The 20,952-nt window shown below is 42.7% G+C and overlaps 1 protein-coding gene across 2 annotated transcripts in view; it reads left to right on the top strand.

The window, feature by feature from the left end:
* AXL (AXL receptor tyrosine kinase) overlaps positions 1-20,952 on the top strand; it is a 61,023-nt gene that overhangs the window by 6,681 nt on the left and 33,390 nt on the right. For both annotated transcript variants that reach the window (XM_069943397.1, XM_069943396.1), the window contains exons 2-4: positions 10,417-10,621; positions 13,218-13,318; positions 15,130-15,312. In XM_069943397.1, coding sequence (XP_069799498.1) covers positions 10,417-10,621; positions 13,218-13,318; positions 15,130-15,312 — 489 coding nt within the window. The remainder of the gene's footprint in view (positions 1-10,416; positions 10,622-13,217; positions 13,319-15,129; positions 15,313-20,952) is intronic.

The raw sequence follows: 20,952 nt of genomic DNA, 5'->3' as shown, positions 1-20,952 counted from the left end.
AGTAGCCGGAGGGCCACGTCCAGAAACAAGTGGACAAATTTAACCTGAAGTTGGAAATATAATCGTTCTTCAGGGCGGCTGCTTCCTTGAAGTGACCTTTTCAACTTTCTTACACCAAATGTAGTTTTTCTAGATTCTTGTTCTGCATTTTTTTCAGATTTATTCTTTTGTACTAAGTACATTTTTGTCAAGAATGACGTGTTTTCATGTAGCTTCTGACAGCTTGTCTTCTCCAGTAGGTCTGGTGATTGTTTACCCTTGAACATTGTTATTTTTTTATGTTAGGAGCCCAGAGAGGCACCCTGTGTGCTAATGTTCAGCCCGCTCACTGTAGAGCAGGGTGGGGGGCTGAACATCAGAAGACACAGAAGAGCAAAACCTGCAGAGAGAGAGAGAGAGAGAGAGAGAAAGGGGTGAAGGACCTGATCACATGACCGAAAGGTCCTCAACCTTACAGTGTGGAGAGCAGCCCAACAGAGAGGATTAGGGAGAAGACTGTGCTAAGTGCTGTGTGTCTGTCAGTCAGTCAGAGTCAGTTACTCAGTCCGTGTAAGTCAGTTTCAGTCAGTGTCAGTCAGTCAGTGTCGCTGAGTCAGTGTAAGTCAGTCAGTCAGTGAGTGTCTGTGTCAATATGTGGGTTTGTGTATGTTAGTGCTGTCTCAAGTGATTGCATATAGTGTGTGGATGATGGGTGCATGGGGGTGAATGAGGGGCCTGCAAAAACTTGGAGCCAGCCCTGCAGCCTTCCCTTTATGAGTAGGACGACCCACAAGACTCCTTAGTCCAGATTGAGCAGAGATGTGACTATAAATGACAAGTTATTTTGGAACCTTTCTAGAGGAATGGTGTAGAACTCTCCTCTTTAACATGCTACCTGCAGACTGGACAGAATTTTTTTTATAAGGTCCCTTTGGGTTAAATGCAGTATAAGAAAAAACATGCACTGACTGCTATAAAGTAATTAAGTCCAACATTACCTTGTGTATCAGAGCATTGATCCATCTCCAAGAAAAAAAATGCAGCCATTTCATAGGGTAAAGGTGGGTCATAGTCCTTACTTTTGACTCACTCAGAAATATTGCTTTTTGACAGGATGTGAATAACTTCCTAAATCTGCAAAACTGGAAACAATAAGAGTAGCGCTGGCCAGCAACTGCACCGAGTGCCCATGAAAACAGAAAAAGAGCATGCCGCTTGCCAAAGGGATCAATGACCCATAGACTTCCTGTAAATTTTTAGGATTTATTTTTGTAGCTAAATATAATATTGTTAAAAAAGAGATTTACAATAGACACCAAAAATTGTCAAGTGTTCAACTCTGATTATTGTAAAAGTTCAATCTCGGCACTCACCATATACTGTATGCTTCATAATTTTGTTGTAAAATTATGAAGCATATATGGTGAGTGCCGAGATTGAACTTTTACAGTATTGCTGGAACCTTTTCCTTTTACGTGCACTACCCATAGACACAGAAATGCCGTCTAAAGACTTTTTCAACTCTGATTATTGTCATGAGGGCCAGGCTGTACATCTTATACTTATTTCTTCTAACCCCCCTATAGACACGTACACACAGCTCAGCAAAGCATGCACATGTCATCAACAAGGAGAGCGGAATAAACTGCTACCAGACACCCTTGGGGATTTCCCTTGAGAATAAAATAGCTGGCACATTAAAATCCGACGTGCTTGATCCTTTTTTCCCCTGACATCTGCCACCAGGGAGAGTGAAGACAAGTGTTAGAAAAACATGGCCTCTTTCTTCCAGAGACAGCACCACTCTTGTCCTGAGCCCACTGAATGCTGGGGCCCCTTATCGATGTCAGTCTTTAACTTTATGCACTCCTATGGAACACATACAGTTAAATGCGCTGCTATTATTGTCAGGCCGCTATCTTCTCCCAGCACTTGGGCTCTTGCAGAGCAGGAGAGACATGATGCTGGAGGACCTCAGTGCTTTTGCCACATCATTTGCTCAACAAAGGAGCCTGCTGAGGCTTTGTTGCCCAAGGGCCCACAAAAACCTGGAGCCAGCCCTGCTTGTGGGCCCCTAGTACTGTGCAACTTAAAGTGTCACTGTCGTTTTTTTTTTTTTTTGTTGTTGCAGAAATCAATAGTACTGGCGATTTTAAGAAACTTTGTAATTGGGTTTATTAGGCAAATATGCCATTATCTGCATTCAAAAAGACTTTCCCCAGGTCCCCCCCTCCCTCCTCTCTCTCATTCACTGCTCATTATCAGGAAATCTCAACTCTTTTACATCAGTGGGGCCCTGTGTAACCTATGGAGAGGGGAGGTGGGAGGAGGGAGGAATGAGATTAGTCGCCAGCAGAGAACAAAGGATTACACAGCAGGACCTGTATGAAAGCCGTATTCAGAGGTCAGAGAGGTCAGTGCTGACTTCAGAGGAGATAGTCCGGTGATGTAGCTGTAAATTAACTCTGTATTGTTCTGTTTTGGTGCCTCATCTCCCTCCACCCCTCCCCTCTCCATGGATAACCATGAAGACAGGGGGATAGCTTCAAACTGCTTTTTCATGATAAAAATGCATTTTATTTTATTTTTTTGCTAATAAACCCAATTACAAAGTTTCTTAAAATCGCCTGAACTATTGTTTTCTGGAAAAAAATAAATAAACGACAGTGACACTTTAAGTGCTGGCGCTTACTTCATACCAGACTTTCTATCAGACTTTGGCATCGTTTCTATCCAAGTCGCCCTTTCTGCCAGAGCGCTCTCACTCACTCGTGTCAGGACATCATAAATGTTAGTCGTTTGTTTCTTTAAAAAATGGTTTATGTGTTCAAATCCTTTTGCTGCCATGTGATGTGAATCATTCTCCAGAGCCTCAGTAACTCCAGGCTGCCATTAGTCATGGGCCTCCTAGTTAAGGGGATCTCCACCCGGCCTCATGCAGCCAGCATTCTACCTTATTAGGGTACATCACATTCCTCTCACTTTCTCCATTGTTTGAGAAATCTCTGTCCCTCTCATTGTTGTTCTTGGCCTTGGAGTCTGCGGAGATACAGAGATAACTTGTTCTTGAGCAGACTCCTTTCGCTGTGTATGGAAACTTTTTTTTTTTTAAGTCTAATAATAAAAGGTTCTTGCTTTTTAGATGGGAATCAAAGAATGTGTGATCTCTAACAAGACAGAACAAGATGGATAAGGACATAAGTGTGACTGAACCAGGCCCAGACACTGCATAAAGTACAGGATAGGGGTACAGATACTCCGACCCCTACCAACCCAATGGCCTATTAATATCAAAGTCCCAGAAACTTTCTTTTCACTGTGGACAATTGTTAAAGGGAAACTAGCTGATATTTCCCTATAGTGAATAGGACGGTTATAATGAAGGCAATTTTCTTTCCTTCATCCTCAGCGCCATTTTTATAATTTAAGCAGTCTATTCCCTATGCTATTTAGCTGTTTTGGTGCACTAGGTTTGGGGCTGCCACCCTCAGTGCACCGATCTACCCTGGCTGGCCCAAAGTGGGCCGACCAGAGGGGCGGGGCGGTGTACTGAGGGTGCTAGCCCCACCTCCAGTGCACCAAAATGCTATATTAGCATAGAGAATAAACTGTTAATGTCACGAAAATGGCACAGAGGATGAAGATAAAAAAATTACCTTCATCCTCAGCTCCCTGTATGCTATAAGGACATATCAGCAGGCAAGGTCCTTCTTTTTTAAAGGGGTATTCCGGTGAAAATATTTCTTTCTTAAATCAAGTGTCAGAAAGTTATATAAGTTTGTGATTTACTTCTATTTAAAAATTTCCAGTCTTCCTGTACTTGTCAACTGCTGCATGTCCTGCAGTAAGTGGTGTATTCTTTCCAGCCTTACACAGTGCTCTCTGCTGCCACCTCTGTCCATATCAGTAACTATCCCGAGCAGGAGAAGTTTTCTATGGGGATTTGAAACTGCTCTGGACAGTTCCTGACATGGACAGAGGTGGCAGCAGAGAGCACTGTGTCATACTGGAAATAGAATACAACACTTCCTGCAGGACATACAGCAGCTGGTAAGTACTGGAACACTGGATATTTTTAAATAGGAGTAAATTACAAATCTATATAACTTTCTGAAACCAGTTGATTTGGAAGAAATAGATTTTCGCCGGAATACCCCTTCAAGTAATTTTCTTGAAAATCAAATGGTGTCTCCCATTTAAGCTTTTAGTTGTAATCTTTGGGGAGGCTTAAAGGCATGTTCTAAAATCCCCTAAAATACAAGAGAAGCATTAAATTAATATGAGTTTCTATCTAGCTGTAATCTTCAGGAGGGAACCTAGCAGTGTGTGTCCCAATTCCCTACAGTGCCTCTACAGGAGAAATGAGGTATTACACTGCTTACATTGAAACGAAAAGACTGTCTACATAACATGAGGATATGCTGGACCTTAAGGGTATTATTACACGGAACGATAATCGGCCTGATTCGGCCAATTATTGCTCTGTGTAATAAAGACAACCACCAGCCGATGATCGTTGATATAGGTTCTGACCTATAATTGTCGGGCGCCGACCGCACACCGCTACATGTAATAGCGATGTGCGGCCAGCGACTGACAATATACATTACCTATCCAGGCTGCAGTGCTCCTCTTTCTCTGTACTTCTCCCCGGGTCCCGCACGCTCCCGCAGCCAGTGATTGGCTGAGTGGCCTGTTAGCTGAAATAGGAAATGAAGCTGGAGCGCACGGACCCGGGGAAAAGCACAGAGGAAGAGGAGCCCTGCAACCTGGATAACATTTAAACAAGGGCTGCAAGAACATCGGTAACGATGTCCCTGCAGCCCTTGTTAAACGATTGTCGGGCCGTGTAATAGGCCCAGTAAATGAGCGCCGATCTAGCAGATTTATTATCGGGCCCCCATCGGTCCGTCTAATAGTAACCTTAGCTTTTCTCTGATAGGTCTGATAGATAAAGGACCTGCATGCAATCCTCCTCCATTACACAACATTTTGTAAAATTTTTGAAAATGTAAGCAAACCTAGATGATTATGTACAGAAAATGCTGCTTTACATTAGAAAACTAGGGTAAAGACTCAACCTGAAGGTCATTGGAAGGAGATAGGGCAAACAAGTCTTCCAGTGCCATGTTGGTGGTGGTGTGGTAAAATAAACTAGCACATGACTGAGGTCCCATTGGAAGCTATAGCCTTCTCTTCTGTATGTGTCCTCTTATCCATAAACATGTGATGTTATTTTCGGATTTACTCCTCTGAAGTGACAGAGCCACACGTATTTTCTTATTTGCAGACACCATGTTCTTAATCTGCTGAATCTTTAAATTATATGTAGGGACAATCTGTCCACATCAGTGAAGTAATTCCTGGCAGATTGTACTTTTACCGACATAAGTGAGATCACACATATGAGCTCAGATAACAAAATTGTCGGTTCTTTGGTAATGTCTGGTAATTATAATGTTGTGATTTGATATTACTGGCATATGTCTATCACACTCAAGAGTCAGCAAAGTTGCACAATCTGCTGGTTAGGAAGTATTACATAGAACTACATGCTGTCCCGGTTATACTCTGATGTCATTTTTGGTCTAACATGCTGTACTGAATCATTTCTCCCTATATACTTGTTGCTATACTTGTTGCTATATACTGTTTTCAGATACACAGCTGCGAATCCTATGAACAGTAAAATGGTAAAAAAAAAAGGATACCGGCTGCCACCACTAGGGGAGCTGGAGAGCTTACTGCATACTGTTTTATTATAGATTTCTATGGATAACCTGTATGCAGTAAATTTCTAAACATTCCCAGGCAGATTCGCTCCTTCTCCCTGGCATACCAATGGGTGGGCAGGGGACCTTGGGGGGCGTGGCAAGGCAGGAAGGAGGCGGGGCCTCCTCCCACATCTCATTTGTCATGATTTCCACCTGCTCACAGTCGTAAATCATGATCCAAATCTACACCTGCTGGATGCAGGTTTGGGCACCTGGCAGGGCCAGATTCCCTAAGAGGCGTGCAGTGGATTTGGCCGGGAAAAAGGGGGCGGAGCCTAAGTTAAAACCACCATATGAGTACGCCTGTCTTCATAAATCCCCTCCCCCCTTAGAGTTCTATTTGAAAAACTGAGCAAATGCTCTATGTCAGGGATAGGGAACCTTCGGCCCTCCAGCTGTTCCGAAACTACAATTCCCATCATGCCTTGACAGCCAAAGCTTCGCTTTGGCTGTCCAGGCATGATGGGAATTGTAGTTTTGCAACAGCTGGAGGGCCGAAGGTTCCCCATCAGTGCTCTATGTGATGGATTTGTGCCTACAGGAAATACAGGTTAATTTGTTTTCCTCTGGGGTGAACCCTCACCTATATTAGTCACTCCTAGTGAAATTTACAACCTACAAATTGTCAGTGGTTATGAATGCATGCCAACACATTACTGCAAAATGACCCCAATCAGGAATCTTCTAGCCAGGCGTTTGTTCTCACCCTTTAAGACATTATAGAGTGACCCTCTCTGAAGCTGTAGATGCAGTATGTGAGGAGGAGGGGAGTTAATCTGGACAACGTTAAGGAGGCCTGGAGGTCACTTTCTTGGAATGTTTTGGACTCCGCTAAGGAATTTTCCACTTGTGCCATGGAAAGCATTCAAGAATCAAAATGTAAAATTATTCAAAAGCAAATGAGTCGGAGTGTCTTAAAAAGGCATATATGTTAGATTATGTCTTCGGGACAGATCTCTACAAGAAAAAGAAGTCCAATACAAGTCTGCAGGAGGGTCTGCAACAGAAATCTGAAGCAATTAACCCCATTCAATGGAACTAATGCCTATGTGTCATATGAGTGACGTGTCGGTCATTTTTTTTTCCCTGTGACAGATCTCGGTGGAATATTCATTGTGGATGGATTTTACACTGATTATGCTGCGGAATATGTGCTGAAATGTGCAAAAATGATCTGTCATTGATTCAACATATAATATGTCAACTTAAATGTTTAAAAGTTGGTTCGTCAGGGTTAACAGAATTTTGAAGAAAAGTTGGGGTTTGTCTGAACCGAACCTTAAGCTTACTGCACTAAAACATTGCAGGCGTTAAGCTGTTCTTAGTGTGGTCCAGCAAGTTTGCTCATCTATACTTACCTGTCCGTGCTCCCCCGGTGTCCCTCGCTGATCACAGCTGATGAAAGTGACAGCCCGCTTAGCCAATCACAGGCTGTGGCTCTCTCCCATTGCAGTCAGTCAATGATTGGCTAAGCGGGCTGTCACTCTTGTCTCAGGAGTGACAGCCCACTCAGCCAATCACTGACTGACACGGGACAGCACTGTGACCAGTGATTGGCTGAGCAGGTTGTCACTCCTAAGACAAGAATAACAGCTCACTCATCCACTGTCCCATCTCAGTCAGTCAGTGATTGGCTGAGCGGGCTTTTACTCTCATTTTAGAAGTGACAGTCGCTCAGCTGATCACTGGCTGCTACGGTGTCCCGTCTCAGCCAGTGATTGGTTGGGAGGGCTGGAGATAGCTGTGATGATTGGGGAACACTGGAGACACCTGGGGAGCGCAAACATGTGACCATACCTTTTTTTGTTTTCTATGTGTATTAAATTGTGCAGCCACCATCTTGGAACAGTTTTGTTATAAACTTTGCATTGATTTAGGGCCGGTCCCAATCATCAGTAAAGCTCTGGCCTGTACGTGATGTCCAATAGCTGGACAGTGTGGCTGCTACATCAGAGATATGGGGCAGCTGTTGGACATCACGTGTGGGTGATGATCGGGGCTTAGGCCCACCCCTCCACATCTCGGAAGACATACTAAGGTATAAACTATATGAGACTAAGTGTCTACAGTCAAATCTTTCCTATGTCTATAAATCGGTAACCTGTGACAATCAGCTGGTCTCATCAGGGGAAGCTGGGTGAGACTGCATGTTTCTCCTACAGTGACCACTACAGGATAACTGTGGTATTACATGGCGGACACTGAAATAATGGGTAGAGTGTGGAATTTTTTGTAGTTATCTGCTCTGGCTCTGCGATGTCTACTTAGTCAGTCAGTGTAAACCCTGATGGGTCACCATGATGGAATACCATGCCGTACTTTTTATATTGGACAAACTATCTGTGCATATGAAGCCAGCCTTAGTATAAGCTCCTAAATATAATCCCCACCATGGCTCGTAGTGATGTTTCATGTGGTTTGTGTGTGGCCGGCATAATAGCTGGCTTGTCTTCAATGTTTGCTTAAGCTCAGTAAGCTATGTACATAAAAGCCCCTAGCACCATCAATCTTACACACTGTCTTTTGTCTCCAACGCATTGACTCAAGGCCTCTCCTACGTCTATACAGCACAAAATCTGTGACTATGACCATCAAACGGATATATCATAGCAAAGATTAGACATGACTGCCCTTTTCTTTCTTATATGAGTGGGAATACAATGATAGCCATCACAATGGACTTTATCTATATGAGTGTCTCTACAATAGACGCCATTCTCTGTACAGATAGAACCATACCCGAATGTGGAGACAGAACCTCCCATATTGGCTATTGTACACATATTACACTATAATGCTGATTGCATATCCATCTACAGGATAAATAAGTTACATTGTATAATATAATACAGTATCTGTGTCCGTTGTCTCAGCGTCTAGTACAGAGAATTGTATGGAAAGTCATGGACAATGCCAGTGCAGTGTTGGATGAGTGAGTCAGTAGGTCTTTGGCAAGACACACACAGCTACTGCATGAGGAAGTTCATTCATCACTCAAAGGAAAAGAAAGATTTCACCATAGAGAATTATCGGTCAAAAGCTCAGCCTTTCATGACCCAAGTTACTCAAGGACAATGACATCTTTATAGATAAGGTCTACAAAACAAGATTTTTTCTTTTGCGGTTTTAGCCGAGCTTTGGGACACAAGCCGTAGATTAGTTCTTTCTAGGCAAGACAAAGGCGTTCATTGGCAACAGTATGTCAATCAATATTTAAAGGGTTTTCACCTTCGGTTAAGTATCACTTTATATGCACCACCCTGCGATCTTGTTGTGTTTATACGGAGTAACAGTCGTTATGAATCATTCTTTTCCAAACAGTCACAGCCACCAATGCTACAAATGTGTAAAACCAACAACAGGCATTCAGTTAGGGCCCTATTACACGGAGCATTTTTTAAGGATTAACGACTAACGATAAAGGATCGCAAACGAGATTGTTTATCATTAATCTGAAATCATTCACCACATTACACAGAACGATTGCAAACGTTATTGCAATCGTTGCTATGATTGTTGTGCAATTACACTGAACGATTAGTGAACAAATGCGGAACTTGAGCGAACGAATGTGGAAAACGATTAACGATAATTTTAGGTTCAGACCTATATCAACGACCAACGACATACGAGTGATTTTTCGGTCATTGCCTGCAATTACACAGAACGATTATTATTTAAATACAAAGGATATAACAATTTTTCGGTAGATAATCGTCCCGTGTAATAGGGCCCTTACTCTGCTTCGCCAGTGCAGGGAAAACAACGCATTACAGTTTACATTAAAGAAGCACTCCACATATTTTTTTTTTTTTTTATTTGGCGCACACACTTACCAATGATGATCAGTGTCCCGCGGCGCAGCTTCATTCCAGTTCTACGGCGCTGTTCAAATCGGCGCTAGGAGATGTCACAGCTCTTCTGACCCTTTTCTTTCTCCAGGGTTATTGAAGGTTGGAAGTCTGGGTTTCCAATGCATCTCTATGGGAGATGCATTGGAGACCCTAACTTCTGGCCTCCTTAGCTGCACGCCACTCATCGGATAGGTCATGTGGGTGACCGCAGGATTTGAACAGTACCGCAGGACCATGGGACACCGATCATGAGTATATGTTACCAGGGGACAAATAAAAATTATTTTGACTGCGTCTTTAAAAGGAAGAGGCTGATCTACAAAGTATGGGGTATAAAGCTCTTATGCAGAGCTATGTGTTAAGTGTTATACACGGAAAACAAACCATGTGGACAGTCTCATCTTGCAGTCATGTAAAGCTCTACTACCTCTACCCCCCAATTTTTTTTTTTTTTTTTTTTTTTCTAGATTTTATTATTCTCCAATATGAAAGTTAAGATTTATCAAAAAAAAAAAAAGAGGAAAGATCTTTCAACATATTTAAAGCAACCAACATCCCAACCTCTGCCAAATTTACTTGCTATCTTCGAGAGGGAGATAACAGAAAGTAAATTTCAGGATCAGACTACAAAGGGTTTGTTTGTAGTCTGTAACCATGGAGACACATTGTAGCAATTGTATGTACAAAAAGGAAGGACTAAATATTTCAGATCTTTTTCTATATTTAGAATGCTAATATTAGACATCAAGAAATATGAGGAGACCATTGAAAATAATATGTCCAACTTTTATGTTTGTTTGTTCTCCTAGGTATTCATTTCATAATGGACCCTACCAATATCACCTCCTCCCTTGGGAAGGACATTGTTCTTCGGTGCACTCTGACAGGGAGTGGTGATGCAGAGACACCAGATGTGGAATGGTTGAGAGATAATGAGCCTTTGGCCTATGCTGACATCAATCAGATCCAGATGCCGCAAGATGATGATACCTGGTTGGCCATCAGTGAACTTAGGTTAGTGAAAGGCTTAACCTTTGTAACACCTATTGCATAATAGGGCCAGCATTACATTAAGAACTTTATAAAATACTAAAAACATTGCCTCTTTTTTTTTAAAGGGGGGGGAGGGGTCTGCCACATTACAGAGATAGCAGTCAGGTATGATGAAAAATAACTGCCTGACCGCTTTGTTCTCGGAGAAATAAGGCTCCAGCTTACCCTTCCCTTCCCCATAGAGAACACAGGAAATCTCTGCCGCACCGAATGTTCCTGTGTATGGGGAGGACGGGAGAGATAACTAATGGCCAGACGATCGTTTCTGCATCAGTTATTAAAGGTTTATAGCCACCTTAAAGACTGGCTGTTTAAAATGTTTGGGTGTCTAAAGCCCCTATTCCACGGGCCGACTGAGAGGAACAAATACGGCGGCGTCAAGCGGGTGAGTGCGGGAGGGGCCGCGGGGGGCTGCCCTGATCATCCCTAGATCATCCGGGCAGCCCATAGAGGGCAGCAGATCGCTGCTATCACAGTCCTTTGTTTTTGAACATGTTTGAAAGACAAATGGCTGCAACGATCAGCCAACATGAACGATGTCGGCTGATCGTTGCTTTCTATTCCACGGGACGATTATCAGCCGTAACGGCCGATAATCGTTGCATGGAATAGGGCCTAAACTTAGCTTTCTCGCGATGGGAGATTATGGTTGCTCATATATATTTTGGGATGATGTGGAAAAAAAATTGTAAATGTTAATGCTAAAGGATGTTAACACGTATCTACATGAAGATAGATAGAAAGATAGATAGATAATAGTAACCAAAGCCAAGAAAGAGAAAAAGCAATGGGTTAAATATCATGAAATGTTTTCTAGACCAACATGAGGGCTATGTAACACTGGAAATATCTAAATGAGACCCCATCCTGCACTGTATATAATGGAGAGATTCTGTTATCCCAGGAGGAATGCCGGCTCTTAGTATGTCCAGCTGGAGAGAATTTCATCAGTGTAAACACGAATGGTATGAGCTGTATGATGGGTGTAGATTTCATCGAGATCTTAACATAGGGCAAGAGTTCACATCAGAAAGTGGAAGGAAACGTAAGACTACAAGTAATGGTCCCTAAATAGTGATAGTCATGGCCCTATAGTTCTCACTTATTCTTTCTGATGCATCTGATTCATTCACACGTCATTATGACCTTCTACCCCGGATTGTTTATGTTCTTCCCCATTTGGTCTCCGCTGTCACTGACCTTTGCTGAACCTTCCTTCTCATATACAGTCACCATAGCATCATCATGAAACGAAATGTACTGAACATATAGAATACAGAGTTCAGGCGATAACTGAAGCAGTGATGGGCTGATGAATACTATTAAATATGGAGAATGAAGATGCTAAATGAGCCCAGGGCCTGTGCCCACTGCTAGCAATGCCACCAATAGAATAAATATTTCTTTATATATTTTGCAGGCAACTTAAGTGACGGTGCATGACATAAGGATTTAAAGCAAATGTACCATAAGGTACATTCGCTTTAAAGGGAACCTATCACCCTCCGTGCCCCCTGCTAGAGCCCAGGATACTGACCGCATCTCGCTAAGTCCCGTGCCTGGAGCCGGTGCCAGGACGGAGATATCCCTGTCGGAAGCCCGGCGCGCGCTGCTCAGATGAGTCTGATGCCCACAGAGAATGAATGGAACCGTCATTCTCTATGGGCATCGGACTTATCTCAGCAGCGCGCGTGCTGGGCTTCCAACGGGGATATCTACCTCCAGGCGCGGGACTTGGCGAGATGCGGTCAATATCCGGGGCTCTAGCGGAGGGTCGGGCATCCTTCACCCCGACACAAGGGGTGACAGGTTTCCTTTAAGTGTTGCACGGCGCCGGTCTATTACCAATCATCCGCTCAGGCTGAAGCACTGGAGGTGGCCGCCCCCCCCCCCCCCCCTTGTAGGAGGAAACTCCCTCAACTCTGTGACACGGCTCCATTAAAACAAGTGGAGTCACGTCATATAGGGGCGGGGGTTTCCTCCCACTTGGGAGGCCACTTGAGTGCTTCAGCCGGGGCAGGTGCTTGGTAATAGACTGGCGGCGTACACGGAAACCAGGCTGCAGCTTAAAAAAGGACTGCGGCACCAGCAACACTTAAAGTGAATGTACCTCACAATACATTCATTTAAGGCTGTGTTCACACATTGTATGAGACTGGCAGTTCCGTGACCCGGCCACGGTAGTATCTCTGTGCCTGGCTTTTTTAAGAGCTCTAAACTTGACTGGGAATTTAATAGCTTAATTACTTATACAGATGGGTAACTTTACCTTCTGGGGGAGATTCTTAAAGAGCCGGGCATTGACGTGCAGGGATGCTACCTCCAGTATGTGGCTCATCTCTAATATTTGTCTTTATTCCATCCAGTACCGATATCCTATGATCTAATATTGACTCTACATCTTAAATGCCGACTTTGTCACAGCTTATATTGATCATATATATTATTGAATCGCATGTTGTTTTGCTATAACGTTTAATCATAACTTCTAATATTTCTTTTCCAGCCATACAGTTGTCAGCTATTAATGCTATTTCCACTCTCTGTCCCTTCCCAGTATACATTCTCTACAGCTGTCAGATGCCGGCTGGTATCAGTGCGCAGTCCAGGGGGAGGATGAGAAAATCTCGTCTGAACCAGCATTCCTGCAATTGGAAGGTGAGAAGTGGCGTCTTTAATCATGCAGTATAATGAATATAAGACACTGTTGACTTCAAATCTTATTAAACTCCAGGTAATCCTGTTTTGTTAGACGGGTCTCCTGAAGATAAGTTTGTTATTGCTGTCTCACTGTTTGAAAGCTTAGGGATTAGCTTTAATTGATAGGGAACCAGCAAGCAATTGTTTAAATTTTCTGCAGTGCCTCCACAGGCAAAATAAAGTATTACAACTGCATAACCTAATGAACAGAAATATTGGGGTAGATTTATCAAAGTCAAACTGGCTCAGTTGCCCCTAGCAACCAATCAGATCCCACCTTTTTATTTTCCAGAGTCTGTAAGAAATGAAAAGTGGAATCTGATTGGTTGCTAGGGGCAACTGAGCCAGTTTCACTTTACACCATGTTTGATAATGTGTTCTGCAGACGGAGAGATCCTCTTTGTAGCTGTTCTCTGTTTTTAATAGTAGTCAAAGATCCGTTATAGGAGACAACCACTTGACTCACAAATATGATAAACCTTTTAAGGAAGAAACAAAAAAAATTACAGGGTCAAGAAAAACAAGGGTTTACTAGTATTTGGGTCAATAGTTTTAGCCAAAACACAAACACAAAAAAGGTGTAAGCTTTATACTTTTATAGCAACGGGAAGTGAATTTTATATCTTTCTCCATGTTGGTTCCATACCTGGGTCTGGCTAAAAATAGTGACCATTTCACCGATCCAGTGCCACTAAAATTCTGGTCCTCACTGATTCCCTGCTGATCTATCCTTCCTGATCCTGTTTGAACACACACAAAGTGCATGTTCAGCCAATCACTGGATGAAGTAGGCCATGGCTGTAGGAAATGATTGGCCAAATGCATTTCCTGTGTTGAAACTGGAGCAGGAAGTAGACATCAGCAGGAAATTAGTAACCATCCGAATGGCAGTGGTGATCATTGAGGTGAGTAATTTAGAATTTTTTTTATGTCAATTTATCATAAAAAAAAAAATTCTTGCACAACTGCAAGTTATCCCCTATATTTCTTTATCTTTGCATATTTATTTCGAAGACCATATCAGAAAATTGACTTCTGTAAAAATATTAGTCAGTGCACCTTTTTGGACTTAAAGGGGTTATCCAGCGCTACAAAAACATGGCCACTTTCCCCCTACTGTTGTCTCCAGTTTGGATGGGGTTTTGAAACTCAGTTCCATTGAAGTAAATGGAGCTTAATTGCAAACCGCACTTGAACTGGAGACAACAGTAGGGGGAAAAGTGGCCATGTTTTTGTAGCGCTGGATAACCCCTTTAAAAGAAAGTGTTACGAAGCAGGTAGGCCTCATTGGTACGGACAAGAAACCTCATCACTCCCATGGCTTTGAACTATATTTTTTTTTATTTTCTTCACTGTTAGCATGCACTGGCTTCAGATTAACTTTGAACATTCCTTCTCCTACCATTTTATAGCTAAGTATTTGTATTAGTCATGCTGTTACAGCTCTGGTTATAATGAGTCACTCTTGGTATCTAAAGACCCTTGGATTCTTTCTGCACTATAAACTCCATTTGTCAGATACATGGGAACCCCATGGTTCTCCATGGACCAGCAGTCAACTATAGATGTCACACTTTATTAACTTGTGGGTGGCTCTCACCCACCATCAAGACCTTCAGAAGAAACCTGAAAACCCATCTCACCCAACTATCCTCCATTGATTTTGTAATGTTCTCTTTGTTAACCCCTATCACTTGTACAGCGCTCTGGAATCAAGGGCGCTTTAACAATAAAAAATAGTAGTAATAATAATAACTTGATGTCCCTAGGTCTGCCAATCTTCACCGATGAACCACAAGACATGCATGTCTACTCCAATGTGCCCTTTAATCTCAGCTGTGATGCGCACGGCCCTCCTGGTCCTGTAAACGTGATATGGCTACAAGATGGTTTTCCCTTGAACTCCCTTGTTGATCAACTGGCTTCAACACCTTCATTACTTCAAGTGAAAGGTAAGGGATCTTACTGGAGAATGCTTGGGATTGACCTTAGAACCATCTCTTGGTGATGTTATTCATTGATCTCCTGGGTGATGCTCAGCGTGATAGACAGTATAGAGACAATTTTGTGCCCAGTGAAAATCTTTTTTTTTTTTTTTTCTCCAAATCAACTGATATCAGAAAGTTACTGTATATAGATTTGTAATGACCTTCTTTTAAAAAATCTCCAGTCTTCCCATACTTATTAGCTCCTATATGTCCTGCAGAAAAATGTTGTTTTCTTTTCAGTCTGACACAGTGTTCTCTGCTGACATCTCTGGCCGAGACAGGAACTGTCCAAAGTAGGAGAGGTTTTCTATGAGGATTCATATAAAACCGAGACAGAGTTCCTGCCTCGGCCAGAGATGTCAGCAGAGAGCACTGTGTCAGACTGAAAGGAAACCAACATTTCCTGCATGACATACAACAGCTAATAAGTATGGGAAGACTTAAAGATTTTTTAATAGAAGTGAATTACAAATCTATATAGCTTTCTGATATCAGTTGATTTGAAAGAAAAATATTTTCATTGGACAACCCCTTTTAATGCATTATTTAGGATTAGTAAAACATAGCTGCTTTCTTCCACAAACTGCACCAGTGTATGTGGTACTGCAACCCAGTGAAAGAAGAGAATGTACCATCAGGTACATAAGATTTTTATGTGGGCCATCATGGGCCATTTATACTTTTATCTTGTTATGTGGCAAAGCAGAGCTACAGCTCTGCCACTATGTCATTTTGGGTTTACTACTAAATATGCAATTCTTTCCTATAAATATCTAGACAAAACTTGAACGTTTTGTATCCAAGAATAAGAACGTCTTCTCCAAAAACCTTGTCCTCAGAATACTGCGCGTCCAGAATGCCGCCTGCTCATTGTAACACTAATGTCCTTGACATTCCACCCACAATTGAAGGTTCTAGAATGTGCATCTCACAATCTACATGTATTTTTGTTTTTCGTTATCATGGATACAAAAAAACTTTAGCGTGTTCATATAAAATATTTCAGACGCTGCTCACCAAGGTCGTTGGGTCGGGCTTCTTTTTAGTGACATTTCCTAATATGAACAAGTTTTTTGTTTATATGAAATTCTGTAATTATCCATTTTTCACCTCTGTCGATTTCTAGAAGTAATTGTGCCTCGTGTATGCCAGACGTGTCAAAAGATTTTTGACCATTTTCCAGATGATCTCAGACGTCTAGGTGCAGACAGTCACATTTTCCTTCGGACTTGGATGATCTGTTTTCTAGGCAGATTACTCTGTTTTTAAAGTTATAGATCGCAATTTACAAGTTAAAAAAAAACAAAAAAACTTCTATGGTAGTAGAGGCGACAGAACCAGACAAGAAGAAAAATCGAATCTGATCTTATATTGAAAATTTTCAAACTTCAGATATTGGACAAGAGGTGTATAGGTAGTAATCGTAAAGGGTCCAAATTATCAATATAATGGCTCCAGTAAATAAGAGTAGGGATCTGACAGTGCAAGTACGGAGGGGGTCGGTAATAGACAATCCTGCCCATAACGTGCTGATCGTTGCAGTTGTTTGTCTTTCAACATGTTGAAAGATAAACGACTCATACAACAATGATCTGCTGCCGTCGCTCCGTGGAATAGGAGTGGCGACAGTAGACCGCCGCTGTCCCCTATGGGCTACCCAGACGATCTAGCGATCACCCAGGCAGCACCCCCCCTCAGCTCCCTGCGGCCCCCCTGTACTCACCTGCTCGCTGCCGCCACATGTAGTAGCAGTGGCAGCGAGTGGGGAACGAGGAACAAACTAGTACTAATAGCTAACAGCGCTCGTTTGCTCCTCTAGTCGCCCCGTGTAATAGGGGCTTTAGTCAGCTAATCAGTGTCCCTATTACACAGGGTAATATCAGTCTATTCAGATCCTACACATGTTCCCTAGGTTGTAGCTGTGTCTCTAGGCTTCCCCATGGAGAGGGAGACAAGGGAGTCCGATACTTAAGGCATAAGCTTATCTCCCGGCAGAACAAAACGATCAAGCATGTCAGAATCCAACAAGCTGATACCTGTTTCCCCAGACATCTGCCATCAGGGGCCAATTATAACATAACTATACACAGTAGATTGTTAGCGGGACCCACAAACCACACTTTATACTTCTGTTGGCAGAACCTGCCAATCGCATCCAGTTCAAGGTTTATGGGGCTCTCCCAAGACCTCTGACAGATGATGCCAGTGGAGACAGGAGATTAAAATTCATTGCCCTACCCCTTTGTTCTGGGAGAGATAAGCCACCACCAGAGCAGTCTGGCTTTGGCTTAACCCTTCCTTCCCTATAGAAAACACAAGAATGCTTGGCTGTACCAAATGTTCCAGTGTATGGGGTTAAGGAGGGAAGGACAGGAGAGATAACTGTCGGACATACAAGTTATGGAAAGTGTATGACCACCATTAACGGGTTTGGGCAAGCTATGTGCCTGTGAGTCTGGAGATGTGGACAACTGGAATCTGTTCCCAGATGGTGAGGCCCAGATGAATTATCTAATGACAGGACTGACAGGACCAGCAACATTCTGAGGTTATCACATAATGAAATCCCTATATCATGACCCATTGGGGCACATGAGAGGGCTGAGAAACTGTACGGGAGGGATGTTAATAATTAGGCTCTTAGGGCTGAAAAGGAGTCCGTGCTCATCGTTCTTCAGATCCCTCAATTCTCTTCATTTTGTAACCGAGTTCCAGGGACTTTTCCATTCTCATCCTATTCTTAGAATTCTTGCATTTGTATTGAAGGGGAAATTCACAATTTCCACTGACATCTGTCTTCAAACTTTGAGGGAAGCGAAAATTCTGCAGAGCTGGCAAAGGGAAGAGAGTTAGAAACCAAGAGTAAACCAGAAGCATATTGCCATCACTGGGGTCAAGAAACGAGGAGAACCTCAAAGGACGTAAAAAAGGATCGCATATGTGTACTGCAGACGTCATCAGTGTTTTAGAACAGATAGGAGCAGATACTTCGGGACATTACAGGGAAACAATTCAAACAACCTTTACCCAGAACTCTTTGGCACTAAATTTAGTTAAAGGGCTTTATTAGTTTTAGAAAAACATGGCTGCTTTCTTTCAAAAACAGTGCCTTAAATTTCCCACAGCTCTACCCCAAATATTATAAAGACTATTATTTTGGGGAGACGGCAGCCATGTTTTTCTAAATCTGCACAAACTGTTTTTTTTTTTTTTAGCTAAGACATAATAATTAAACAGTGGCTTGAGTGCAATAGTCCCCCTCACTTGTCTGGGCTGGTACTGTGGAAGGAGAACAGGCTTATGGCTATAGCAGGGTAACCCACACTAGCTCTTGATCTTGTCACTAGACCCTTTTTTACTTCTCCCTGTAACTGGTTGTAGCTATTTGGCTCAAAGTTGTTATTAACCTCAGACGTGGCAAATATACCCACCTGAAAAGTGCAATTCCCAATACTGGGGTGCTGATCTTGAGATTTTGTAAGTTGTCAGCCACACAATACTAGGTCTGGCCAGAAGCCCACTTGGGAGCTGGTGTCTTGCCATTGGGCCCTTGTACATCTTATCTCCAAAGCTCTCTTTATCCTTTGTCTCCTCCACATTCTAGTCTAAAATGGGGACCCAGGTTAAAATGGTGCCGTGGTCTGGGTACTGAGCAAGAACAGTTTTTTCCTGGACTCCTAAAAAACTCTTAAAGATAGAGAGGCTAATGTTTTCTTCTATTCTCCTCACTCTTCATCAGACTCTACAGATCTCCACTTGCTCTTCCTTTTAGTAGAGAGGGAATATTATTAAACATTATAAAACAGTAAAAAAAAATGTAGAAATACACATACAAAAAAACATAGGTAACATGGGCCTAGCTGGTTGACACCCAACCACAGACCCTGCAGGCATCCCAGTAGGACACTGCACAAGCAGATGTTTGGGGACAAGAATAACCTTGCCAATAATGTAACATACTAGGCGGAAAATGTTAACTTTAGAATTTTAAAAATAAACTGACAGCAGTTTTAAGATACCAAAAAACTGCTGACAGCAATTTGGGAAGTGGAAGCATGCCTTACATATATGAAGCATTTGACCCCTAAACTTATTGGCACCTTAAAGTGGGCCTCTGCAGGGCCAATATGATCTCACTCTTCTTTAGCCTTCAATCTTAGAGATTTTCATTCTGCTTTAAAATCTTCCTTTAAATTATTATGGCCATTAAATTATGGAGAATCTCCAAGCAAAACTGGAAAGTCAGCAAACCTAGTATGCTGGCCCCTTACTTGTCAACACCCGAAATGTGTGAAAGACATACATCATCGCCTCAGTACACAAAGAAGTAAGATTTAGACCACGTTTTTAAAAATTGTAGATCACTGTATAGCCAACAGCTGCCTCTAGTAACCAAGTCCATATAAACTTACAGGCAGTTCCGTAAAGGACCCCAGAGAAGGACTTTGTTCTCTCAGGGTGGAGCACTATTTAGTGTAATAAAGTAAGCATAGTAAATGACAAGCCAACATTTTTATCAGGTCAGTCCCTCAGTAAATCACAAGTAGTAACGTAGGCCAATAGTATTATATAACAATGATGCTGGGAGCTCTCCTTCGTACTAGACGTCATTGGGCTGACCACAAGGCAGCTGTGTTGTTGTCTCTGTTTCTCTGTCTGGAGAGGGTGGGGGGTGTAAACCAGGGCCTGATCAATTCCAGATGCCATAATCCGTTTGCAAGACATCTGGAAGAAAACTGTAGACCTGGTGCCCAGATGAAGACAGATTTTTGACCACGTTGGCCCCAGAAACATGTAATACAGTGGTCTAATGTCCAGTACAGGTTGCTAGTGAATGTAAGTGACAGGTTTTCTCCCTCCTTGGAGGGTCTCCCATTGCCCTCTACATATCCCATCGCTCCCCCCTTCCCACCCCTTACTCATTGTCTGTTTCACATTCCTCTCTCTGTGGTATTTTCATTCTCCATCTCACGCTCTCTGGGCACATAGTTCTTATTAAAAGCATTTCCTTCCAGCTAAATTTACACACAAGACATCCCTGCTTGTTATTAAAATGCTAAAAGAAGGTTAACCCACAATTTACTGTGCGCAGATTAGGCAATAACCTACAATGAACATCTAGCGGCAAAGATGCTGCTAATGATGCCCTATTTACTCATACCACCAGACCGACAACCCTGAGACTGGAGGGTCCAGCTTGTGTTAACCCTTTCCACTCCTACTGAAGAATAAAATGAGAAAAAAAATCAATAGTCATTAAAGATGAGTAGTGTTGAGGGGACTTGAGGAAACTGTCTGGGTTTGCCTGGAGAAGTCGAATGCAGTCTTAGGGCCCTATTACATGGGCCAATGTAAGGTCAGCACTCGCTTGCTCCTCATTCCCTGCTCTCGCTATCTGCGCTATTACACTCTTCGACAGCGAGAGGTAAGAGTGTGTGTGTTGGGGGGGGGGGGGGGGGGGCAGGACCCCATGGAAGATAGACGCTCCTTTTACACAAAGCATCGACCAGCAGGCTGTCGCTATCGCCATTGGGTTTCTGTTTCCTGATGTAAACCATGTACAGAACGGACAATAAATGCACTTTGTAATAGTACCCTTAGGGA

The sequence above is a fragment of the Dendropsophus ebraccatus genome, chromosome 10 (genome assembly GCF_027789765.1).
Source record: "Dendropsophus ebraccatus isolate aDenEbr1 chromosome 10, aDenEbr1.pat, whole genome shotgun sequence".
NCBI lineage: Eukaryota > Metazoa > Chordata > Amphibia > Anura > Hylidae > Dendropsophus > Dendropsophus ebraccatus.
The sequence above is the reverse complement of the archived record's forward strand: the minus strand, read 5'-3'. Positions and strand labels throughout refer to the sequence as shown.